This window comes from Nerophis ophidion, linkage group LG18 (genome assembly GCF_033978795.1).
Source record: "Nerophis ophidion isolate RoL-2023_Sa linkage group LG18, RoL_Noph_v1.0, whole genome shotgun sequence".
Taxonomy (NCBI): Eukaryota; Metazoa; Chordata; class Actinopteri; order Syngnathiformes; family Syngnathidae; genus Nerophis; species Nerophis ophidion.
This window is the reverse complement of record NC_084628.1, coordinates 3,553,203-3,573,113: the sequence shown is the minus strand read 5'-3', so window position 1 is coordinate 3,573,113 and position 19,911 is coordinate 3,553,203. Positions and strand designations below refer to the sequence as shown.

At 45.0% G+C, this 19,911-nt stretch overlaps 1 protein-coding gene across 3 annotated transcripts in view; it reads left to right on the top strand.

Moving 5' to 3' along the window:
* LOC133537496 (uncharacterized) overlaps positions 1–19,911 on the top strand; it is a 379,400-nt gene that overhangs the window by 348,462 nt on the left and 11,027 nt on the right. For all 3 annotated transcript variants that reach the window (XM_061878553.1, XM_061878555.1, XM_061878556.1), the window contains 2 exons: positions 11,119–11,389; positions 11,633–11,691. In XM_061878553.1, coding sequence (XP_061734537.1) covers positions 11,119–11,246 — 128 coding nt within the window. In that variant the 3' untranslated portion in view covers positions 11,247–11,389; positions 11,633–11,691. The remainder of the gene's footprint in view (positions 1–11,118; positions 11,390–11,632; positions 11,692–19,911) is intronic.

Here is a 19,911-nt window from a genome sequence, read left to right as displayed (position 1 = left end):
GCCCCAAGACCCCATAGAGGAGCCTCCACTGCCGGATGCACTTTTCGATGTTCTGCTACTGTCGTCTGGTCGGAAACTTGGTCGCCGTCACACATGAGCCAACGGGCCTGCAGAGAGCCATCCAACTGTCAGTGCTCCATACTGTTCCTGTGTGTGTGTGTGTGTGTGTGTGTGTGTGTGTGTGAGATCGTCTTTTATTTCCCCTCATCATCACTAACAGGGTTTCCCAGGCTCTGGCCAGCAAGAGTGTGGGTCACAGGGCAGGAATCAAACAGCAGAACAATGGAGAGGTTTCTCCACTTAACCTCCTAATGGGCTCTCAATGGCTCCCCCGGCTCCCTCAAAACTACCAGCCACTGGATTCACTTACTTCAGCACACAAGCCGAGGTGTGTGTGTCTGTGTGTGTGTGTGTGTGTGTGTGGGAATGTGCGCGCCAAGGTGTAAGTCTAAAAGCCGGACCACAGACGGAGAGAGCTGGGATTTGATGAGTTTGTGTCTTTTAGGAATGACATGAGGGCAGGAGATGGAGTACTCAAACTTTGCTCGAGTCAAGAATGTCCCTTTTGAGATATTTTGTATTTGGAGAGTACAAACTGCTGCCATCACATAAACTTTATTAAGTGTCCAGGCAAAGCAACGCTAAGAAGAAGCAACAAAATGTTTCATCACAGCATTTTCACCTAAATCAGGGGTCGGCAACCCGCGGCTCCGGAGCCGCATGCGGCTTTTTGGCATCTCTGATGCGGCTCAGCTGCATAATCGCCGACCCCCCAGACTGCTAGTAACACAACATAAAAGCAACACAACAAATACCCAGAATCCTTTGCATCCATTGACTATATTCCCCCCCCCCCCTTGGTATGTGGCTTCCGCAGATACACGTACACGACTGCAAGGCATACTGGGTGATACAGTTTACACTGACGGTTGTGATATAAACAACTTTAACACTCTTACTAATATGCACCCCACTGTGAACCCACACCAAACAGGAATGACAAACACATTTTGGGAGAACATCCTCACAGTAACAACATAAACGCAACATAACAAATACCCAGAATCATTTGCATCCATGACTATATTTTACACCCCCGCCCCCCCCCCTCCGTGCGTCGTTTGAGGTGGGCGGGGTTGGGGGCGCGGGGGTGTAAAATATAGTCATGGATGCAAAGGATTATGGGTATTTGTTATGTTGCGTTTATGTTGTTACTGTGAGGATGTTCTCCCAAAATGTGTTTGTCATTCCTGTTTGGTGTGGGTTCACAGTGTGGTGCTAAAGTTGTTTATATCACAACCGTCAGTGTAAACTGTATCACCCAGTATGCCTTGCAGTCGTGTACGTGTATCTGGGGAAGCCACGTACCACATTTTGCTGGACTGCCAAGCAGTATGTACATGTTGTAGAAGGCGTCTAAGACAATGGCTTCATAGCACGCCCTTATTATTGTTGTTTTGATGACCACCAGCAGATATTCGCGAGAATGGTTGCGGCTCCCATTGTCTTCTTCATTTCGTGAAACGGGTCAAAATGGCTCTTTGAGTCGTAAAGGTTGCCGACCCCTGACTTAAAGAGTGAGGATTATAATGAAATTATCAGCACTATTTAGGTACTGAAAAATATAAACATCCCATCAGTCGCCATCCCAGTGAGAACAGGCCTTGTTTATGTTCTTGTCTGGTTCATACACTGATGACATATATTAAACAACACAAGAAGCAAGGAATTAAACAGAGACAGAATTAAATTTGGCTCAATTGAGGAGCGTGCGTCTGGTCTGTACTTGAGTGCAGTCTCCATCACACTCTGGCGAAAGATTGCCTCTTTTATTTGGACTTTCCCTGATTGCATGGCAACAGCTTTTTCTAAGGGTTCGGGGGTCGTAAATAGTCATCGCCTTTGGTTACAGAGCCGTTCAGAGAAAAGGTCGTAAAACAGTTGAAAGAAGAGGTCCCTGGAGGGGAGTCAGGTCCTGCTTCCTCTTCGCTTTGTAGTTCTTGGGTCACAGCAAAAATCTTTCTGTGGATTACAATACATGAAAGAAATGGAACACCTTCATGTTGCTTCCCATCCTACACAGTGGGGTTTTACAAGCCTTCTGCTTGGTAGGATTAAAGACAAGTTTTGTCTTCTTAATGTAACACAACGTTTTGTGAGAACTTTGATACAATTATTCTGACAGTTCTTGTTTTGTATTTCTTGTTTAGCACTTAGAACTAGTGCTATTTGATGGCGTAGTGTTTCACTATAGCTGGATCTGCTTAGCAATTAGTTATCAAAAAGCTAATAAAAATCAGAATTAGACATACTTTATTATATACTGTTCTGGATCATCATTTGTCCCAAAGTAGTCGCCGTTGGCTTTCACGTGGTCTGCAATGATTGCAGTTGACGGAAGGAGCGATCATTGTTTTGTTTTTGTTTTTTTGTTTTTTTTTCTCTCCGCTTTGTAGATCTCAGGTCAAGACAAAATCTTCCTGTGGATTACAACACATTGAAGAAACCAACACCTTCATGTCGCTTCCCATCGTACACAGTGGGGTTTTACAAGCCTTTTGCTTGGTAAGATCAAAGACAGATTTTGTGCTCTCACCAGGAACTCATGGCAACACAAAGTTTTGTGATAACTTGGATACAATTATTCTTGACAGGTATCCTCCACAAAACTACCGTAATTCTGGAGAAAGGTATGTAGACAACTTTCGCAGCGTTCATAGTTCAAGGTACCCTGGAACAGGATACTGGCTCAATAAGGAGAAACGCATAGACCTGTACCCTTGTACAGTGTCGTCCCACGCTCTGAAGAAAGATTGCACGCCTCCTCTTTTATTTGGACTTTGGCTGATTACATGGCAACAGCTGTTTCTAAGGGACAGGGGTCATAAACAGCCATTGCCTATGTTACAGGACAGTTCAAAGAAAAGATGCCTGGAGCTTGCATCAGGTCCTACTTTTTCTCCGCTTTGTAGATCCCGGGTCAAGACAGAATCTTCCTGTGGATTACAATACATCAAAGAAACCAACACCTTCATGCCGCTTCCCATCGTACACTGTAGAGTTTTATAAGCGTTTTGCCTGGTAAAAGACAGCTTTTGTCCTCTTACCAGGAACTCATGGCAACACAAAGTTGTGTGATAACTTGGATACAATTATTCTTGACAGGTATCCTCCACAAAGGTACGTGGACAACTTACATAGTTCAAGGTACCCTGTAATAGGATCCTGGCTCAATGAGGAGAAACTCGTAGACCTGTTCCCTTGTACAGTGTCGTCCCACGCTCTGAAATAAGATTGCACGCCGCCTCTTTTATTTGGACTTTGGCTGATTACATGGCAACATCTGTTTCTAAGGGACAGGGGTCATAAACAGCCATTGCCTATGTTACAGAACAGTTCAAAGAAAAGATGCCTATAGCTTGCGTCAGGTCCTACTTTCTCTCTGCTTTGTAGACAGAATTTTCCTGTGGATTACAATACATCAAAGAAACCAACACCTTCATGTCGCTTCCCATCGTACACAGTAGAGTTTTATAAGCGTTTTGCCTGGTAAAAGACAGCTTTTGTCCTCTTACCAGGAACTCATGGCAACACAAAGTTTTGTGATAACTTAGATACAGTTATTCTTGACAGGTATCCTCCACAAAGGTACGTGGACAACTTACATAGTTCAAGGTACCCTGTAATAGGATCCTGGCTCAATGAGGAGAAACGCGTGGACCTGTTCCCTTGCACAGTGTCGTCCCACGCTCTGAAATAAGATTGCACGCCTCCTCTTTTATTTGGACTTTGGCTGATTACATGGCAACAGCTGTTTCTAAGGGACAGGGGGTCATAAACAGCCATTGCCTATGTTACAGAACAGTTCAAAGAAAAGATGCCTGGAGCGTACTTTCCCTCCGCTTTGTAGATCCCGGGTCAAGACAGAATCTTCCTGTGGATTACAATACACAAAGTTGTGTGATAACTTGGATACAATTATTCTTGACAGGTATCCTCCACAAAGGTACGTGGACAACTTTTTGCAGCGTTCATAGTTCAAAGTACCCTGAAATAGGATCCTGGCTCAATGAGGAGAAACGCGTAGACCTGTTCCCTTGTACAACGTCGTCCCACGCTCTGAAATAAGATTGCACGCCTCCTCTTTTATTTGGACTTTGGCTGATTACATGGCAACAGCTGTTTCTAAGGGACGGGGGTCATAAACAGCCATTGCCTATGTTACAGAACAGTTCAAAGAAAAGATGCCTGGAGCTTGCGTCAGGTCCTACTTTCTCTCTGCTTTGTAGACAGAATTTTCCTGTGGATTACAATACATCGAAAAAACCAACACCTTCATGTCGCTTCCCATCGTACACAGTAGAGTTTTACAAGCGTTTTGCCTGGTAAAAGACAGCTTTTGTCCTCTCACCAGGAACTCATGGCAACACAAAGTTTTGTGATAACTTGGATACAATTATTCTTGACAGGTATCCTCCACAAAGGTACGTGGACAACTTACATAGTTCAAGGTACCCTGAAATAGGATCCTGGCTCAATGAGGAGAAACGCGTAGACCTGTTCCCTTGTACAGTGTCGTCCCACGCTCTGAAATAAGATTGCACGCCTCCTCTTTTATTTGGACTTTGGCTGATTACATGGCAACAGCTGTTTCTAAGGGACAGGGGGTCATAAACAGCCATTGCCTATGTTACAGAACAGTTCAAAGAAAAGATGCCTGGAGCTTGCGTCAGGTCCTACTTTCTCTCTGCTTTGTAGACAGAATTTTCCTGTGGATTACAATACATCAAAGAAACCAACACCTTCATGTCGCTTCCCATCGTACACTGTAGAGTTTTATAAGCGTTTTGCCTGGTAAAAGACAGCTTTTGTCCTCTTACCAGGAACTCATGGCAACACAAAGTTGTGTGATAACTTGGATACAATTATTCTTGACAGGTATCCTCCACAAAGGTACGTGGACGACTTACATAGTTCAAGGTACCCTGTAATAGGATCCTGGCTCAATGAGGAGAAACGCGTAGACCTGTTCCCTTGCACAGTGTCGTCCCACGCTCTGAAATAAGATTGCACGCCTCCTCTTTTATTTGGACTTTGGCTGATTACATGGCAACAGCTGTTTCTAAGGGACGGGGGGTCATAAACAGCCATTGCCTATGTTACAGAACAGTTCAAAGAAAAGATGCCTGGAGCGTACTTTCTCTCCGCTTTGTAGATCCCGGGTCAAGACAGAATCTTCCTGTGGATTACAATACACAAAGTTGTGGGATAACTTGGATACAATTATTCTTGACAGGTATCCTCCACAAAGGTACGTGGACAACTTTCGCAGCGTTCCTAGTTCAAAGTACCCTGGAACGCGGCGGCCCACATACGCCACTTGGCACGGCGGCACTTGACTCTCCGAGTTCCACTTTAACAATGATTACTTTCGCCGTTGCGTTCTCTGTCCCCGGAGCACCTTGCAAGCCCCCAAATCTGCACCAGACAAGTGGCCTCATTTATTTCCACGGAGGGGAAATAATTTAGCGGTGTCAGCCGCTAACGAGGAAGGGGGCGGGGGTGCGGGGGATTTCTAATTAGATACACTTTGTTTGTGTCATTTTAATTACGTTGCGCTTTTCCCAGCAGTCGGGGAGGGGGGGCGAGTGATCCTCTCGCGTCTCTCAATTCCGCTGCCGTGCACGCTGCAGCGACCCAGTCCCAGCTGATCTTTGCAAAAAACAAAAAAAAAAAAGACAACAAAACTTCCTCAACCCTCCTAAAAGCGGACCAAAGCTGCAGCAGGCCCGGGTTCATGTTGATGTGTTGACGCCGCGTCCCTTTTTAATCCTCGCAAAGCGCCTTAAAGGTCACTCTCATCTGACGCGAACACATACACCCTCCAAACTTTTTTTTTTTTGCCGATGAATCATTATTTATTGGCGTAAATGAAAGGCTGCCTGTGTAGTCCTAAGCGTCGTGTTTATGTCCGCCTTTTGAAGAAAGCGCCGCGCAAGAACCTGAACCACTTTGAGGTTCCGTTTTGAAGTGTTCCCCGGAGACACGCTTGCTAATTATTTGCTGTTTCATGATGAATTCAGCCTGACTTCATTAGTCTCTTTTTTTTTAACTGATGCTGCTGTCTCAGATCCTGTTTCTTCAGCACGCATTATTAACCGTTTAGGTAATTGAGTGATTAATTGATCGCTAATGATCAACGCGGACCTTATGTTCTTCTTTCATTCCCCACTTCCTTTATTGGTTGCGTCGGGAAAGTTTTCTGCATGATGTTTGACCTTCACACATCATGAAGATATAAAAAAAAAAAAGACATGGTTTAACATGTGTGGAGGGGGGCGTGGTCTAAGAGCCTGCCGTAAGGACCGGCCTCGAAGCAAGCGGCCGGTGAGTAGATTGCCCAGCTGGGATTGATTATTTAATCACCTGTCGCCCTTAGTCTCATCTTAAGTCATTTGTACACTCTATTCTTTAAATAGACCCCCTTTTTATACCAGTTGATCTGCCGTCTTTTTCTCCTCTGTCCCCCTCTCGCTTGGGTGGGCAGGAGGGACACAGGTCTGGTGGCCATGGATTAAGTACTGGCTGTCCAGAGTCGGGACCCAGGATGGACCGCTCGTCCAGAGTCGGGACCCAGGATGGACCGCTCGTCCAGAGTCGGGACCCAGGATGGACCGCTCGTCCAGAGTCGGGACCCAGGATGGACCGCTCGTCCAGAGTCGGGACCCAGGATGGACCGCTCGTCCAGAGTCGGGACCCAGGATGGACCGCTCGTCCAGAGTCGGGACCCAGGATGGACCGCTCGTCCAGAGTCGGGACCCAGGATGGACCGCTCGTCCAGAGTCAGGACCCAGGATGGACCGCTCGCCTGTGTATCGGTTGGGGACATCTCTGCGCTGCTGAGCCGCCTCCGCTTGGGATGGTTTCCGGCTGGCTCCACTATGGACAGGACTCTCGCTACTGTATTGGATCCACTTTGGATTGGACTCTCACCGTTATGTTAGATCCACTATGGATTGGACCTTCACAATATCATGTTAGACCCGCTCGACATCCATTGCTTTCGGTCCCCTAGAGGGGGGAGGGTTGCCCACATCTGAGGTCCTCTCCAAGGTTTCTCATAGTCAGCATTGTCACTGGCGTCCCACTGGATGTGAATTCTCCCTGCCCACTGGGTGTGAGTTTTCCTTGCCCTTTTGTGGGTTCTTCCGAGGATGTTGTAGTCGTAATGATTTGTGCAGTCCTTTGAGACATTTGTGATTTGGGGCTATATAAATAAACATTGATTGATTGATTGACAAATCATCCGAATTGTTAGAAATCTCACTGTTTATATTAAACAAGCATTACTGACGAGAGTATTTGACAGGCACTGTTCTGTCCTACTAATTTCAGCTATCCTTGAACTCATCGTAGTTTGTTTCCATGTGCCACTTTCTTCGACGCTGCCACGGAAATCCTTTGTCTCATTTTGTCCACCAAACATTTTATGCTGTGCGTGAATGCACAAAGGTGAGTGTGGAGGAGGGTGTGGTCGGCGCACCTCCTGCAGGAATGGGGTATTTTTGGCCCGGCCTCGAAGCCAGCGGCAGGTGAGTAGATTGCCCAGCTGGGACTGATTATCCAATCACCTGTCGCCTTTATTAGCAGCAGCCGGAACGAGACCAGAGAAAGGCACACAAACAGAGACGAGCCGGACTGAAAAGTCCAAATATATATTGCTGGAAAGCAATTCTTGTGTGCATGACAATAAAAACTTGCTCAACCCAGTACACGTTTCCCTTGATCTTCAAGAAGATCAAGGGAAACGTCCACAGTGAGCTTTGTTGAATCTTTTGATATGCTGGAGTGCTGATCATGCATATTTGGTCAATCCATGACTGCAAGCTAATCGATGCTAACATGCTATTTAGGCTAGCTGTATGTACCTATTGCATCATTATGCCTCGCTTGTAGCTGTATTTGAGATCATTGAATTTCCTTTACTTATGTCCTCTGTGTTTAATTTATATTTTTATGTCTCATGACACATTATCTGTATGTAACATTGGCTGCGTTTCTCACAGTTGTTTGTGTGCCATGTTGTTCCAGACCACAGCAAACTATAACCCAGCTCGCAAAGATTCCCAACTTCCTTTATTGAACTGCTGCCTGCTTGCCGTTTGTTTGCATGGAGAAAGTTTTCTGCAGGATATTTCACCTTCACACATCAGGAAAATTAACAAAAAAAACCCAAAAACCTTAAACCCCTGAGGTGTGGGCGTGTCCCATCACAGGTGCTGTTAGTCGGGGTTTCATCATGTCGTGTGATAGTGATCAGTCTTTAGGGACTCACCCCCACTGATGAGGTCAACCTCACCTGTCAATCACACGGTTGTGGGCCGGAGCCCGGCCTCCAAGGGTCACCTCAAAACAAAAGATGCCAAACCCTAACGCCTTCATTGCTTACCAAGACTTTGGAGTCGAGTTTATACCAAAATGGATACATGGATGATACAGCAGAGGATTGGGAGAATGTCATGTGGTCAGATGAAACCAAAATAGAACTTTTTGGTATAAACTCAACTTGTTTGGAGGAAGAAGAATACTGAGTTGCATCCCAAGAACACCATACCTACTGTAAAGCATGGGGGTGGAAACATCATGCTTTGGGGCTGTTTTTCTGCTAAAGGGACAGGACGATTGATCCGTGTTAAGGAAAGAATGAATGGGGCCATGTATCGTGAGATTTTGAGACAAAACCTCCTTCCATCAGTGAGAGCTTTGAATGGTTGACCAAATACTTATTTTCCAACATAATTTACAAATAAATTATTTAAAATTCCTACAATGTGGATTCCTGTCCCTCACAGTTAAAGTGTACCTATTAGAGATGCGAGGTTTGCGGTCTCATCTCACCGCGGGTCGGGCGGGTGACATGACGAAAAAAAAAGATTTTAATCTATTAAAAGGGGGCGGTTTGGTAGAGTGGCCGTGCCAGCAACTTGAGGGTTGCAGGTTCGATTCCCGCTTCCGCCATCCTAGTCACTGCCGTTGTGTCCTTGGGCAAGACATTTTACCCACCTGCTCCCAGTGCCACCCACACTGGTTTAAATGTAACTTAGATATTGGGTTACACTATGTAAAGCGCTTTGAGTCGCTAGAGAAAAGCGCTATATAAATATAATTCACTTCACTTCACTAATTAGATTTGGACGGGTTTTTAGCCCACCTTACCCGCTAGCAGCGGGTAAGGTGGGCGGGTTGGGGGCGCGGGGTGTAAAATATATTCAGGAATTGTCACGGATACAAAGGATTGTGGGTATTTGTTGCGTTGCGTTTCTGTTGTGTTACTGTGAGGATGTTCTCCCGAAATGTGTTTGTCAATCTTGTTTGGTGTGGCTTCATAGTGCGGCGCATATTAGTAGGAGTGTTAAAGTTGTGTATATCACAACCATCAGTGTACTCTGTATCACCCAGTATGCCTTTCAATCTTCTACGTGTGATTGCCAAAGCTGCACAAAACATGTTGCCGGACTAACAATCGGTTTGTACATGATGTTGAAGGTGTCAAAGGCAACGGCTTCGCAGCACGCCCTTATTCTTGTCATCATGATGAACTCCATTGGATATTCGCGAGAACGTTAGCAGCTCCCATTGTCTTCATTACTCTGTGAAACGGGTTTAAATAGCTCTGTGAGTGGTAGAGGTGGCCGACCTCTGATGAATTTCAGCGGGCGGTTGCGGTTCTGATAAAATGTTGGTCTGGGTGGACGGCGGATGGATGACGACTTTGGTGATGCGGTTGCGGATGATATAATTGCCTATAAATGCTTTAAAATTTAATATCGGAAATTTTCGGTATCTGTTTCAAAAAGGGAACTGTATGGCTTTTTAAAACGCCGCTGTATGGAGTGGTACACGTGCCAGCCCAATCACATAATATCTACAGCTTTTCACACACACAAGTGAATGCAAGGCATTATTGGTCAACAGCCATACAGGTCACACTGAGGGTGGCCGTATAAACAACTTTAACACTGTTACAAATATGCGCCACACGGTGAACCCACACCAAACAAGAATGAGAAACGTGTTTTGGGAGAACATCCGCACCGTAACACAACAGAAAAAATACCCAGAATCCGTTGCAGCACTAACTCTTCCGGTACGCTACAATATACACCCCCGCTATCCCCAACCCGGCCCACCTCAACCTCCTCATGCTCTCCCAGGGAGAGCATGTCCAAAATTCTAAGCTGCTGTTTTGAGGCATGTTGAAAAAAATAATGCACTTTGTGACTTCAATAATAAATCTGGCAGTGCCATGTTGGCATTTTTGTCCATAACTTGAGTTGATTTATTTTGGAAAACCTTGTTACATTGTTTAATGCATCCAGCGGGGGCATCACAACAAAATTAGACATAATAATGTGTTAATTCCATGACTGTATATATCGGTATCGGTTGATATCGGTAATTAAGAGTTGGACAATATCGGATATCGGCGAAAAAGCTATTATTAAACATCTCTAGTATATATTATATACTGTACATATAATATGTAAATATCCATCCATCCATTTCTACCACTTATTCCCTTTTGGGGTTGCGGGGGGCGCTGGTGTCTATCAGCTACAATCGGGCGGAAGGTGGTGTACACCCTGGACAAGTCGCCACCTCATCGCAGTATGTAAATATCACATGTATGTTATATTTTATATTGCTACTATGGTACATTTTTAGTCTACTTGGGGCGGTATGTCTCGGTTGGTGGCAGCAGCTACTTGAGGGTTCCAGGTTCGATCCCCGCTTCCGCCATCCTAGTCACTGCCGTTGTGTCCTTGGGCAAGACACTTTACCCACCTGCTCCCAGTGCCACCAACACTGGTTTAAATTTAACTTAGATATTGGGTTTCACTATGTAAAAGCGCTTTGAGTCACGAGAGAAAAGCGCTATATAAATATAATTCACGTCACTTTATACCTTTTTGTTTTCGCCCTCTTTTTGTGCCCTTTTGCTTTCCATCATTTGTAACCGAGCTACTGTTTGGAACAATTTCCCTTGTTGATCAATCAAGTTTGTCTAAGTCGAAGTCTAATCCAGCCATCCATTTTCTACTGCTTGTCCCTTCGAAGTGAATCAAGCCATGACAAACAGGAGCACGGCGCACATTCCAACTGAAAGGGTCGCCATACCAACCCGCTCCATGTTCCTGTTCAGCCGGACTAACGCAGATGATGAGCTGTGTAAACAACGGAGCTGATCCCAGATATCCTTTTGTCCTGAAACAATATTTGAAAATTGGGGGACAATGGACCGCCGCCGTCCTGGGTCATCGGACACAGCGTACACTGGCGACCAAAATTCCTTACAACAGGAAGAACCGGAGCTGTACGCCGAGGAAAGGTTGGTTTTGATACATTATTTTTGCAGTCTTTCAGTGTTGTTGCTTTCTATAAGGTAGTGTTAAGTTAAAGTATCAGAGCAGTTGTCAGTGAGGCGCCCAGAGATTGTGGTAGATTGTATCAGTGAGTGATAAGTGATCATTTATGATGAGATGGTGAGGTCTGGTATGAATTTAATTTGTTTTAAAACTTTGATTGTTTTCAAGGGTTGTTTTTCATAACAACATTGCGTCTCTTCTGACAGTCTCTTGCTGTCGTCTCTCGGGTTCAGTGGACCACCCAGGAAGGACATGTTTTGAGCAGGTTTGACTCTTATTTTTTCAAACAAAGGCAGACTTTTGCGCCGACGTCGCTCGCACTGCGCGCTCCTCCGTGTCTTGCTCTCTGGTCCGCCCTTTAGTCGGCCGCGTCTCCGTCTCTCGCGTCTTGCTCTTTCTTGCTTCTCCGTAGCTGTTGCCGGCTCTCCAACTCCTTCAGCTCCCCTCTCTCCTCCTTCTCTCTTTTTATACAGTGTGAGGAGATTTGTTGATTGTGTCCAGGTGTGCGACCCTCGCACCTGATTTCGTCTGCGGCGTCACTCCCGGCTCGCCGCATTCTCCGCCTTCTTGCCGCCATCTTGCCCTGCCCCGCCGTTGGCCCGTCGGCTCCACCTCCCCGCAGTCTCTTACGCAAATTAGTAATGTGGTCATATATGCAGTTCAAGCTGCGCAGTCAAATAAATCGACAATGCATATCAATGATGTACTTAAGTAGGTTAATTCCGATAAAAGACAATTAAAAAAGATCAGTAAGCCTTTGCCTTCATCAATCAATGTTTTATTTAGATAGCCCTAAATCACGAGTGTCTCAAAGGGCTGCATGAGCCACAACGACATCCTCGGTTCAGATCCCCCATTAGTCCAATCCATAGCTGTGGGTGGCAGTGATGTTCAATAATTTATTATATATATGGAGAATATATATATAATAAGAATACTAAACAATACTAACGACTAAAACCAAGGAAATTAAGTGTGACAAAAACTCAAGGGTGAATGGTGTAAGATTAAGTGTGTAAATTAAATGAAGTGTGTGTTACCAAGTGTTGCAGAGAGCGAAGGAACAAGGCAGTCCAAGAGGCAAACAGATGATCATTCAAGGCAGGAGAGAAAAGGCAAGATCCGTGTTCAGGCGAAGGTCGGTAATCGAGGGAGGCAGTCAAAAAACACTGAGGGAACCAACAGACGATCTTGAAGGGGGAAGACTGGTACACCATTTGGGAACTAAGTTCCCACGCCGATCCTTGGGTCCACTGGTCCCTTTATACAATTTATCGTCATTGGTTTGGTCCACAGATCGGTAGGTTGTGAGTTCAAACCCTGGCCGAGTCATACCAAAGACTATAAAAATGAGACCCAGTACCTCCCTGCTTGGCACTCAGCATCAAGGGTTGGAATTGGGGGTTAAATCACCAGAAATGATTCTCGGGCTTGGCACCGCTGCTGCCCACTGACAGATTTAAACCTTAAAAGCTAAATATGTACACACACACAATGAGCCTCAAGTAATGTATCCAAACTATGAAGCACATAAATGTCAGTCAAACCGACATAACCCCAAGTTTCAGGTCCTGGTTAAAGTAACCCAGCATTGGTTTGGTCCGTTAGTTACCCAGCTGTTTTTTTAAGTGTAGCTCCTCTCCTTAGAATGCAAGTGCTCCTACAGCAAGAATACATGTTGATGTGGTTTTTACGTGTTTTCAAATAGTGTATCTATATTTTTATATATCAAAACTCTCCACAAACATGTTTGCAGAACACAATTCCTTGACAAGGGTTTTGGACATTTCTACTTTGCTATTTTTTGTTTGATATGTGTAAACTATTTGTTTCCTCCAGAGTGACAGATTTAAACCTTAAAAGCTAAATATGTACACACACACAGTGAGCCTCAAGTAATTTCGCCAAACTATGAAGCACATAAATGTCAGTCAAACTGACATAACCCCAAGTTTCAGGTCCTGGTTAAAGTAACCCAGCATTGGTTTGGTCCGTTAGTTACCCAGCCGTGTTTTAGAGTGTAGCTCCTCTCCTTAAAATGCAAGTGCTCCTACAGCAAGAATGCATGTTGATGTGGTTTATACGTGTTTTCAAATAGTGTACCTATATTTTTATACATAAAAACTCTCCACAAACATGTTTGCAGAACAAAAATCCTTGACAAGGGTTTTAGACACTTCTACTTTGCTATTTTTTGTTTGATATGTGTAAACTATTTGTTTCCTCCAGAGTGACAGATTTAAACCTTAAAAGCTAAATACGTACACACACACAGTGAGCCTCAAGTAATTTAGCCAAACTACGAAGCACATAAATGTCAGTCAAACTGACATAACCCCAAGTTTGAGGACGCAATTAAATTAACCCAGCATTGGTTTGGTCCGTTAGTTACCCAGCTGTGTTTTAGAGTGTAGCTCCTCTCCTTAGAATGCAAGTGCTCCTACAGCAAGAATACATGTTGATGTGGTTTATACGTGTTTTCAAATAGTATACCTATATTTTTATACATCAAAACTCTCCACCAACATGTTTGCAGAACCAAAAAACTTGACAAGGATTTTAGACACTTCTACTTTGCTATTTTTTGTTTGATATGTGTAAACTATTTGTTTCCTCCAGAGTGACAGATTTAAACCTTAAAAGCTAAATATGTACACACACACAGTGAGCCTCAAGTAATTTAGCCAAACTACGAAGCACATAAATGTCAGTCAAACTGACATAACCCCAAGTTTCAGGTCCTGGTTAAAGTAACCCAGCATTGGTTTGGTCCGTTAGTTACCCAGCTGTGTTTTAGAGTGTAGCTCCTCTCCTTAGAATGCAAGTGCTCCTACAGCAAGAATACATGTTGATGTGGTTTATACATGTTTTCAAATAGTGTACCTATATTTTTATACATCAAAACTCTCCACAAAAATGTTTGCAGAACAAAATACCTTGACAAGGGTTTTGGACATTTCTACTTTGCTATTTTTTGTTTGATATGTGTAAACTATTTGTTTCCTCCAGAGTGACAGATTTAAACCTTAAAAGCTAAATCCGTACACACACACAGTGAGCCTCACGTAATTTAGCCAAACTACGAAGCACATAAATGTCAGTCAAACTGACATAACCCCAAGTTTGAGGACGCAATTAAATCAACCCAGCATTGGTTTGGTCCGTTAGTTAGCTGTTTTTTAGAGTGTAGCTCCTCTCCTTAGAATGCAAGTGCTCCTACAGCAAGAATACATGTTGATGTGGTTTATACGTGTTTTCAAATAGTGTATCTATATTTTTATACATCAAAACTCCACAAACAAGTTTGCAGAACAAAATTCCTTGACAAGGGTTTTGGACACTTCTACTTTGCTATTGTTTGTTTGATATGTGTAAACTATTTGTTTCCTCCAGAGTGACAGATTTAAACCTTAAAAGCTAAATATGTACACACACACAGTGAGCCTCAAGTAATTTATCCAAACTACGAAGCACATAAATGTCAGTCAAACTGACATAACCCCAAGTTTGAGGACGCAATTAAATCAACTCAGCATTGGTTTGGTCCGTTAGTTACCCAGCTGTTTTTTTAAGTGTAGCTCCTCTCCTTAGAATGCAAGTGCTCCTACAGCAAGAATACATGTTGATGTGGTTTATACATGTTTTCAAATAGTGTACCTATATTTATATACATCAAAACTCTCCATAAACATTTTTGCAGAACAAAATTCCTTGACAAGGGTTTTGGACACTTCTACTTTGCTATTTTTTGTTTGATATGTGTAAACTATTTGTTTCCTCCAGAGTGACAGATTTAAACCTTAAAAGCTAAATCCGTACACACACACAGTGAGCCTCAAGTAATTTAGCCAAACTACGAAGCACATAAATGTCAGTCAAACTGACATAACCCCAAGTTTGAGGACGCGGCCGACGATTTGCTGCTCGAAGCTTTAATGTTGAATGAAAACTGATTGAAGACGTTTTTACCGAGGCGAGCGGGGTAATGTTATAAATCAGGCGCACTTGAGGATGAAACAAAGCTTTTAAAAATGATTTTATAGACAAGCATCGGCGCTGTGCGAGCAGTTTTAATCAAAACTTCACGGTGGGAAAAGCGGCGGTGAGGAGAAGTCTGAAAATCTGTCACTGTTCTGACAACTCTGATATTTGTATAATTAAAAAGGAGAGGGTATCGTCTGCCTCGTATACGATATGACGCCTGCATTGATGAAATTATCTATCTTGAAATAAATTAATATGTTTATCAGGTACGGGGGACAATTTAATAACTCACCTGTCAAAAGTAGCTGATTATGTCGGGGGGGAACTGGCAGCTGGTAATTACCCACAATGCAAGCCAGCGGTCGGAGTCTTTTCGCAAAGCGAAATTGATGAAACACAATCTAAATTAGGTACAGTAATCCGTTCCCATGTTATGATGGGAAACGGCCCGTTGGATTGCGGCTAAATGAAGAGTCCGCGGTTAGATCCGTATAACCGTAAGAGCTCTTACAGGCTTCGCTCTTAAGTTACGCGCCGTGTGATCCGTTACAGAAGCAAGGACGGGAGGGTGTCTCATGTTCAAAACCACCTGGATGTGGACCAGCAGTGTCGGGTCTGCGCTTCCTCGGGCCCGTCTCGCTATCGGGTTAACGCTCGCTCGTGCTAATAGATGTCTCTTAATGCACTCTGTGGTCATTCAGAGAGAAATGAATAGCGGACCAGGGCGCTCTCCGACTGTCTCGTATTTTTGAAAAAATGACACGTGTGCGCGAGGGATGCAGTGATTCGTGTGCAGCCACTTTTCCCAAACCATAAACTTTTATTAACCTAGGATTTGACAAAACTTGGTGAGTTTCCTCCCAAATGACCTGCGGAAATACATTTCCAAGTGTTCCCAGACTTTCCATGATAATGATACCCAGTAGAGTGGTAAAACTATTTAGGTTACCGTAGTTTTCAGGACTACAAGGCGCACTTAAAGGCCTACTGAAAGCCACTACTACCAGCCACGCAGTCTGATAGTTTATGTATCCATCCATCCATCCATCTTCTTCCGCTTATCCGAGGTCGGGTCACGGGGGCAACAGCCTAAGCAGGGAAACCCAGACTTCCCTCTCCCCAGCCACTTCGTCTAGCTCTTCCCAGAGGATCCCGAGGCGTTCCCAGGCCAGCCGGGAGACATAGTCTTCCCAACGTGTCCTGGGTCTTCCCCGTGGCCTCCTACCAGTTGGACGTGCCCTGAACACTTCCCTAGGGAGGCGTTCGGGTGGCATCCTGACCAGATGCCCGAACCACCTCATCTGGCTCCTCTCGATGTGAAGGAGCAGCGGCTTTACTTTGAGTTCCTCCCGGATGGCAGAGCTTCTCACCCTATCTCTAAGGGAGAGACCCGCCACACGGCGGAGGAAACTCATTTGGGCCGCTTGTACCCGTGATCTTATCCTTTTGGTCATGACCCAAAGCTCGTGACCATAGGTGAGGATGGGAACGTAGATCGACCGGTAAATTGAGAGCTTTGCCTTCCGGCTCAGCTCCTTCTTCACCACAATGGATCGATGCAACGTCCGCATTACTGAAGACGCCGCAGCGATCCGCCTGTCGATCTCACGATCCACTCTTCCCTCACTCGTGAACAAGACTCCTAGGTACTTGAACTCCTCCACTTGGGGCAGGGTCTCCTTCCCAACCCGGAGATGGCATTCCACCCTTTTCCGGGCGAGAACCATGGACTCGGACTTGGAGGTGCTGATTCTAATCCCGGTCGCTTCACACTCGGCTGCGAACCGATCCAGTGAGAGCTGAAGATCCCGGTCAGATGAAGCCATCAGGACCACATCATCTGCAAAAAGCAGAGACCTAATCCTGCGGTTACCAAACCGGATCACCTCAACGCCTTGACTGCGCCTAGAAATTCTGTCCATAAAAGTTATGAACAGAATCGGTGACAAAGGACAGCCTTGGCGGAGTCCAACCCTCACTGGAAATGTGCCCGACTTACTGCCAGCAATGCGGACCAAGCTCTGACACTGATCATACAGGAAGTGGACCGCCACAATAAGACAGTCTGATACCCCATATTCTCTGAGTACTCCCCACAGGACTTCCCGAGGGACACGGTCTAATGCCTTCTCCAAGTCCACGAAGCACATGTAGACTGGTTGGGCAAACTCCCATGCACCCTCAAGAACCCTGCCGAGAGTATAGAGCTGGTCCACGGTTCCACGACCAGGACGAAAACCACACTGTTCCTCCTGAATCCGAGGTTCGACTATCCGGCGTAGCCTCCTCTCCAGTACACCTGAATAAACCTTACCTGGAAGGCTGAGGAGTGTGATCCCACGATAGTTGGAACACACACTCCGGTCCCCCTTCTTAAAGAGAGGAACCACCACCCCGGTCTGCCAATCCAGAGGTACCGCCCCCGATGTCCACGCGATGCTGCAGAGTCTGATAGTTTATATATCAATGATGAAATATTAACATTGCAACACATGCCAATACGGCCTTTTTAGTTTACTAAATTGCAATTTTAAATTTCCCGCAAAGTGTCCTGTTGAAAACGTCGCGGAATGATGACGCGTGCGTTTGACGTCACTGGTTGTAGAGGACATTATTTTCCAGCCCGATCCAAGCTATAAGTCGTCTGCTTTATTCGCATAATTACACAGTATTCTGGACATCTGTGTTGCTGAATCTTTTGCAATTTGTTCATTTATTAATGAATAAGTCAAAGTAGAAAGATGGAGGTGGGAAGCTTTTAGCCTTTAACCACACAAACACACGGTGTTTCCTTGTTTAAAATTCCAGAAGATGAAGCTTTACTATGGAACAGAGCGGTCAAGCGAACATGGATCCCGACTACATGTCAACCGGCAGTTTTCGGTAGGAAAATTGTGGTAATAAGTCGCCTCTTTCCGGAGACATCAGCGGAGCTTCTGTCCTGCTGCAGCTGCCGTGACTTCCCTCTGAGACTCTGGCGCCACACCCCTCTGACTTTCAGGTACTATTTAATCTCACTAAAACACTAGCAACACAATAGCAGATAAGGGATTTTCCAGAATGATCCTAGTAAATGTGTCTAAAAACATCTGAACCACTCCCACTGCGATCGCCTTTTTTTTCCTAGTCTTTCACTCTAAATTTCCTCATTCATGAATCTTTCATCCTCCCTCAAATTAATGGGGAATTTGTCGCTTTCTGGGTACGAATCGCTCTTGCTGCTGGTGGCCATGATTGTAAACAATGTTCAGATGTGACGAGCTCCACAACCCGTGACGTCACGCGCACATCGTCTGCTACTTCCGGTACAGGCAAGGCTTTTTTATTAACGACCAAAAGTTGCGAACTTTATTGTCGATGTTCTCTACTAAATCCTTTCAGCAAAAATATGACAATATCACGAAATAATCAAGTATGACACATAGAATGGAGCTGCTATCCCCGTTTGAATAAGAAAATCTCATTTCAGTAGGCCTTTGAAATAATTTCATTTTCTCCAAACTCAACATTGCGCCTTATAACCTGGGTTTGTGTTTTGGTTGCCATGGGCGCAGATTGGTTTCACCTGCCTCTGATTAGTGTTCGGCACACTCACCTGCTGCCAGGCACTGATCAGAGAGCTACTTATTCCTGTCTTTCGCCGGACACGGTCTGGTTTTCTTGTTTGCTTCCATGCAACACGTTTCATTTGATGATTCTCTGCTTCTGTGATTCTGGATTCCTGTTTATATGCTAAGCTTCCGCGCTTCTTCCTTTCGTGTCTTTGAAGCATGTGGTTGTATGACATTTTCCCATTTCTTTACACAGTCTTTTGCATGGCCGTGGAACTCTGCGAGATCTTTTAAGCTACGCTGGTTGGGTAGCGGAGGACAGACAAGGCAGTGCTGCATCGTATGGTCCTCTTCTCCGCATTCGCAGGTGGTTGGGCCGGTTTTGTAGCCCCATCTGGCCATAGCAGCTTTTGATTGCCTTGTTCCTGTTCTCAGGCGGTTTAGTGTCTCCCACTGGATCCATGGTGTTTCTGACCCAGGGGGCAGGTCTTCAGAAGGGAGGGGTCTTTCTCCAGTCTTTGTGTCCATAGCTGGAGTCTGGTTTCTTTCCGAGATGTTGTTAGGGGCTGAACATTGCTGAGGAAGCTTCTCCTTGACTTCAGACGTTGGGCTGAGGGTTCACGTCCATAGAGGAGGTGGCGTTCATCACTGGTAGATTTTGTGAACTCTACTCGGCTAGCAACTTCCCTTCTCACATCTACATGGGCATTGTCAGCGAGGATATGTAGGTTGTTCAGGTTGGTAGGCTTCAAGAAACCAGTGATCAAACGTCAGGTGTTGTTCAGTGCTGTGTTGAGTTTCTTGGCATGGGTTGATCTCTCCGAGACAGAACATACTTTGCCACAGGGCCAAAGCAGTACATCTTAGTGTGTGTGTTGTGGCTCCCCATTTGGAATTTTGTCAGTTCCCGTCAGATGTTGTCTCAGGAGCTGACTTTTAGTTTGGTGTTT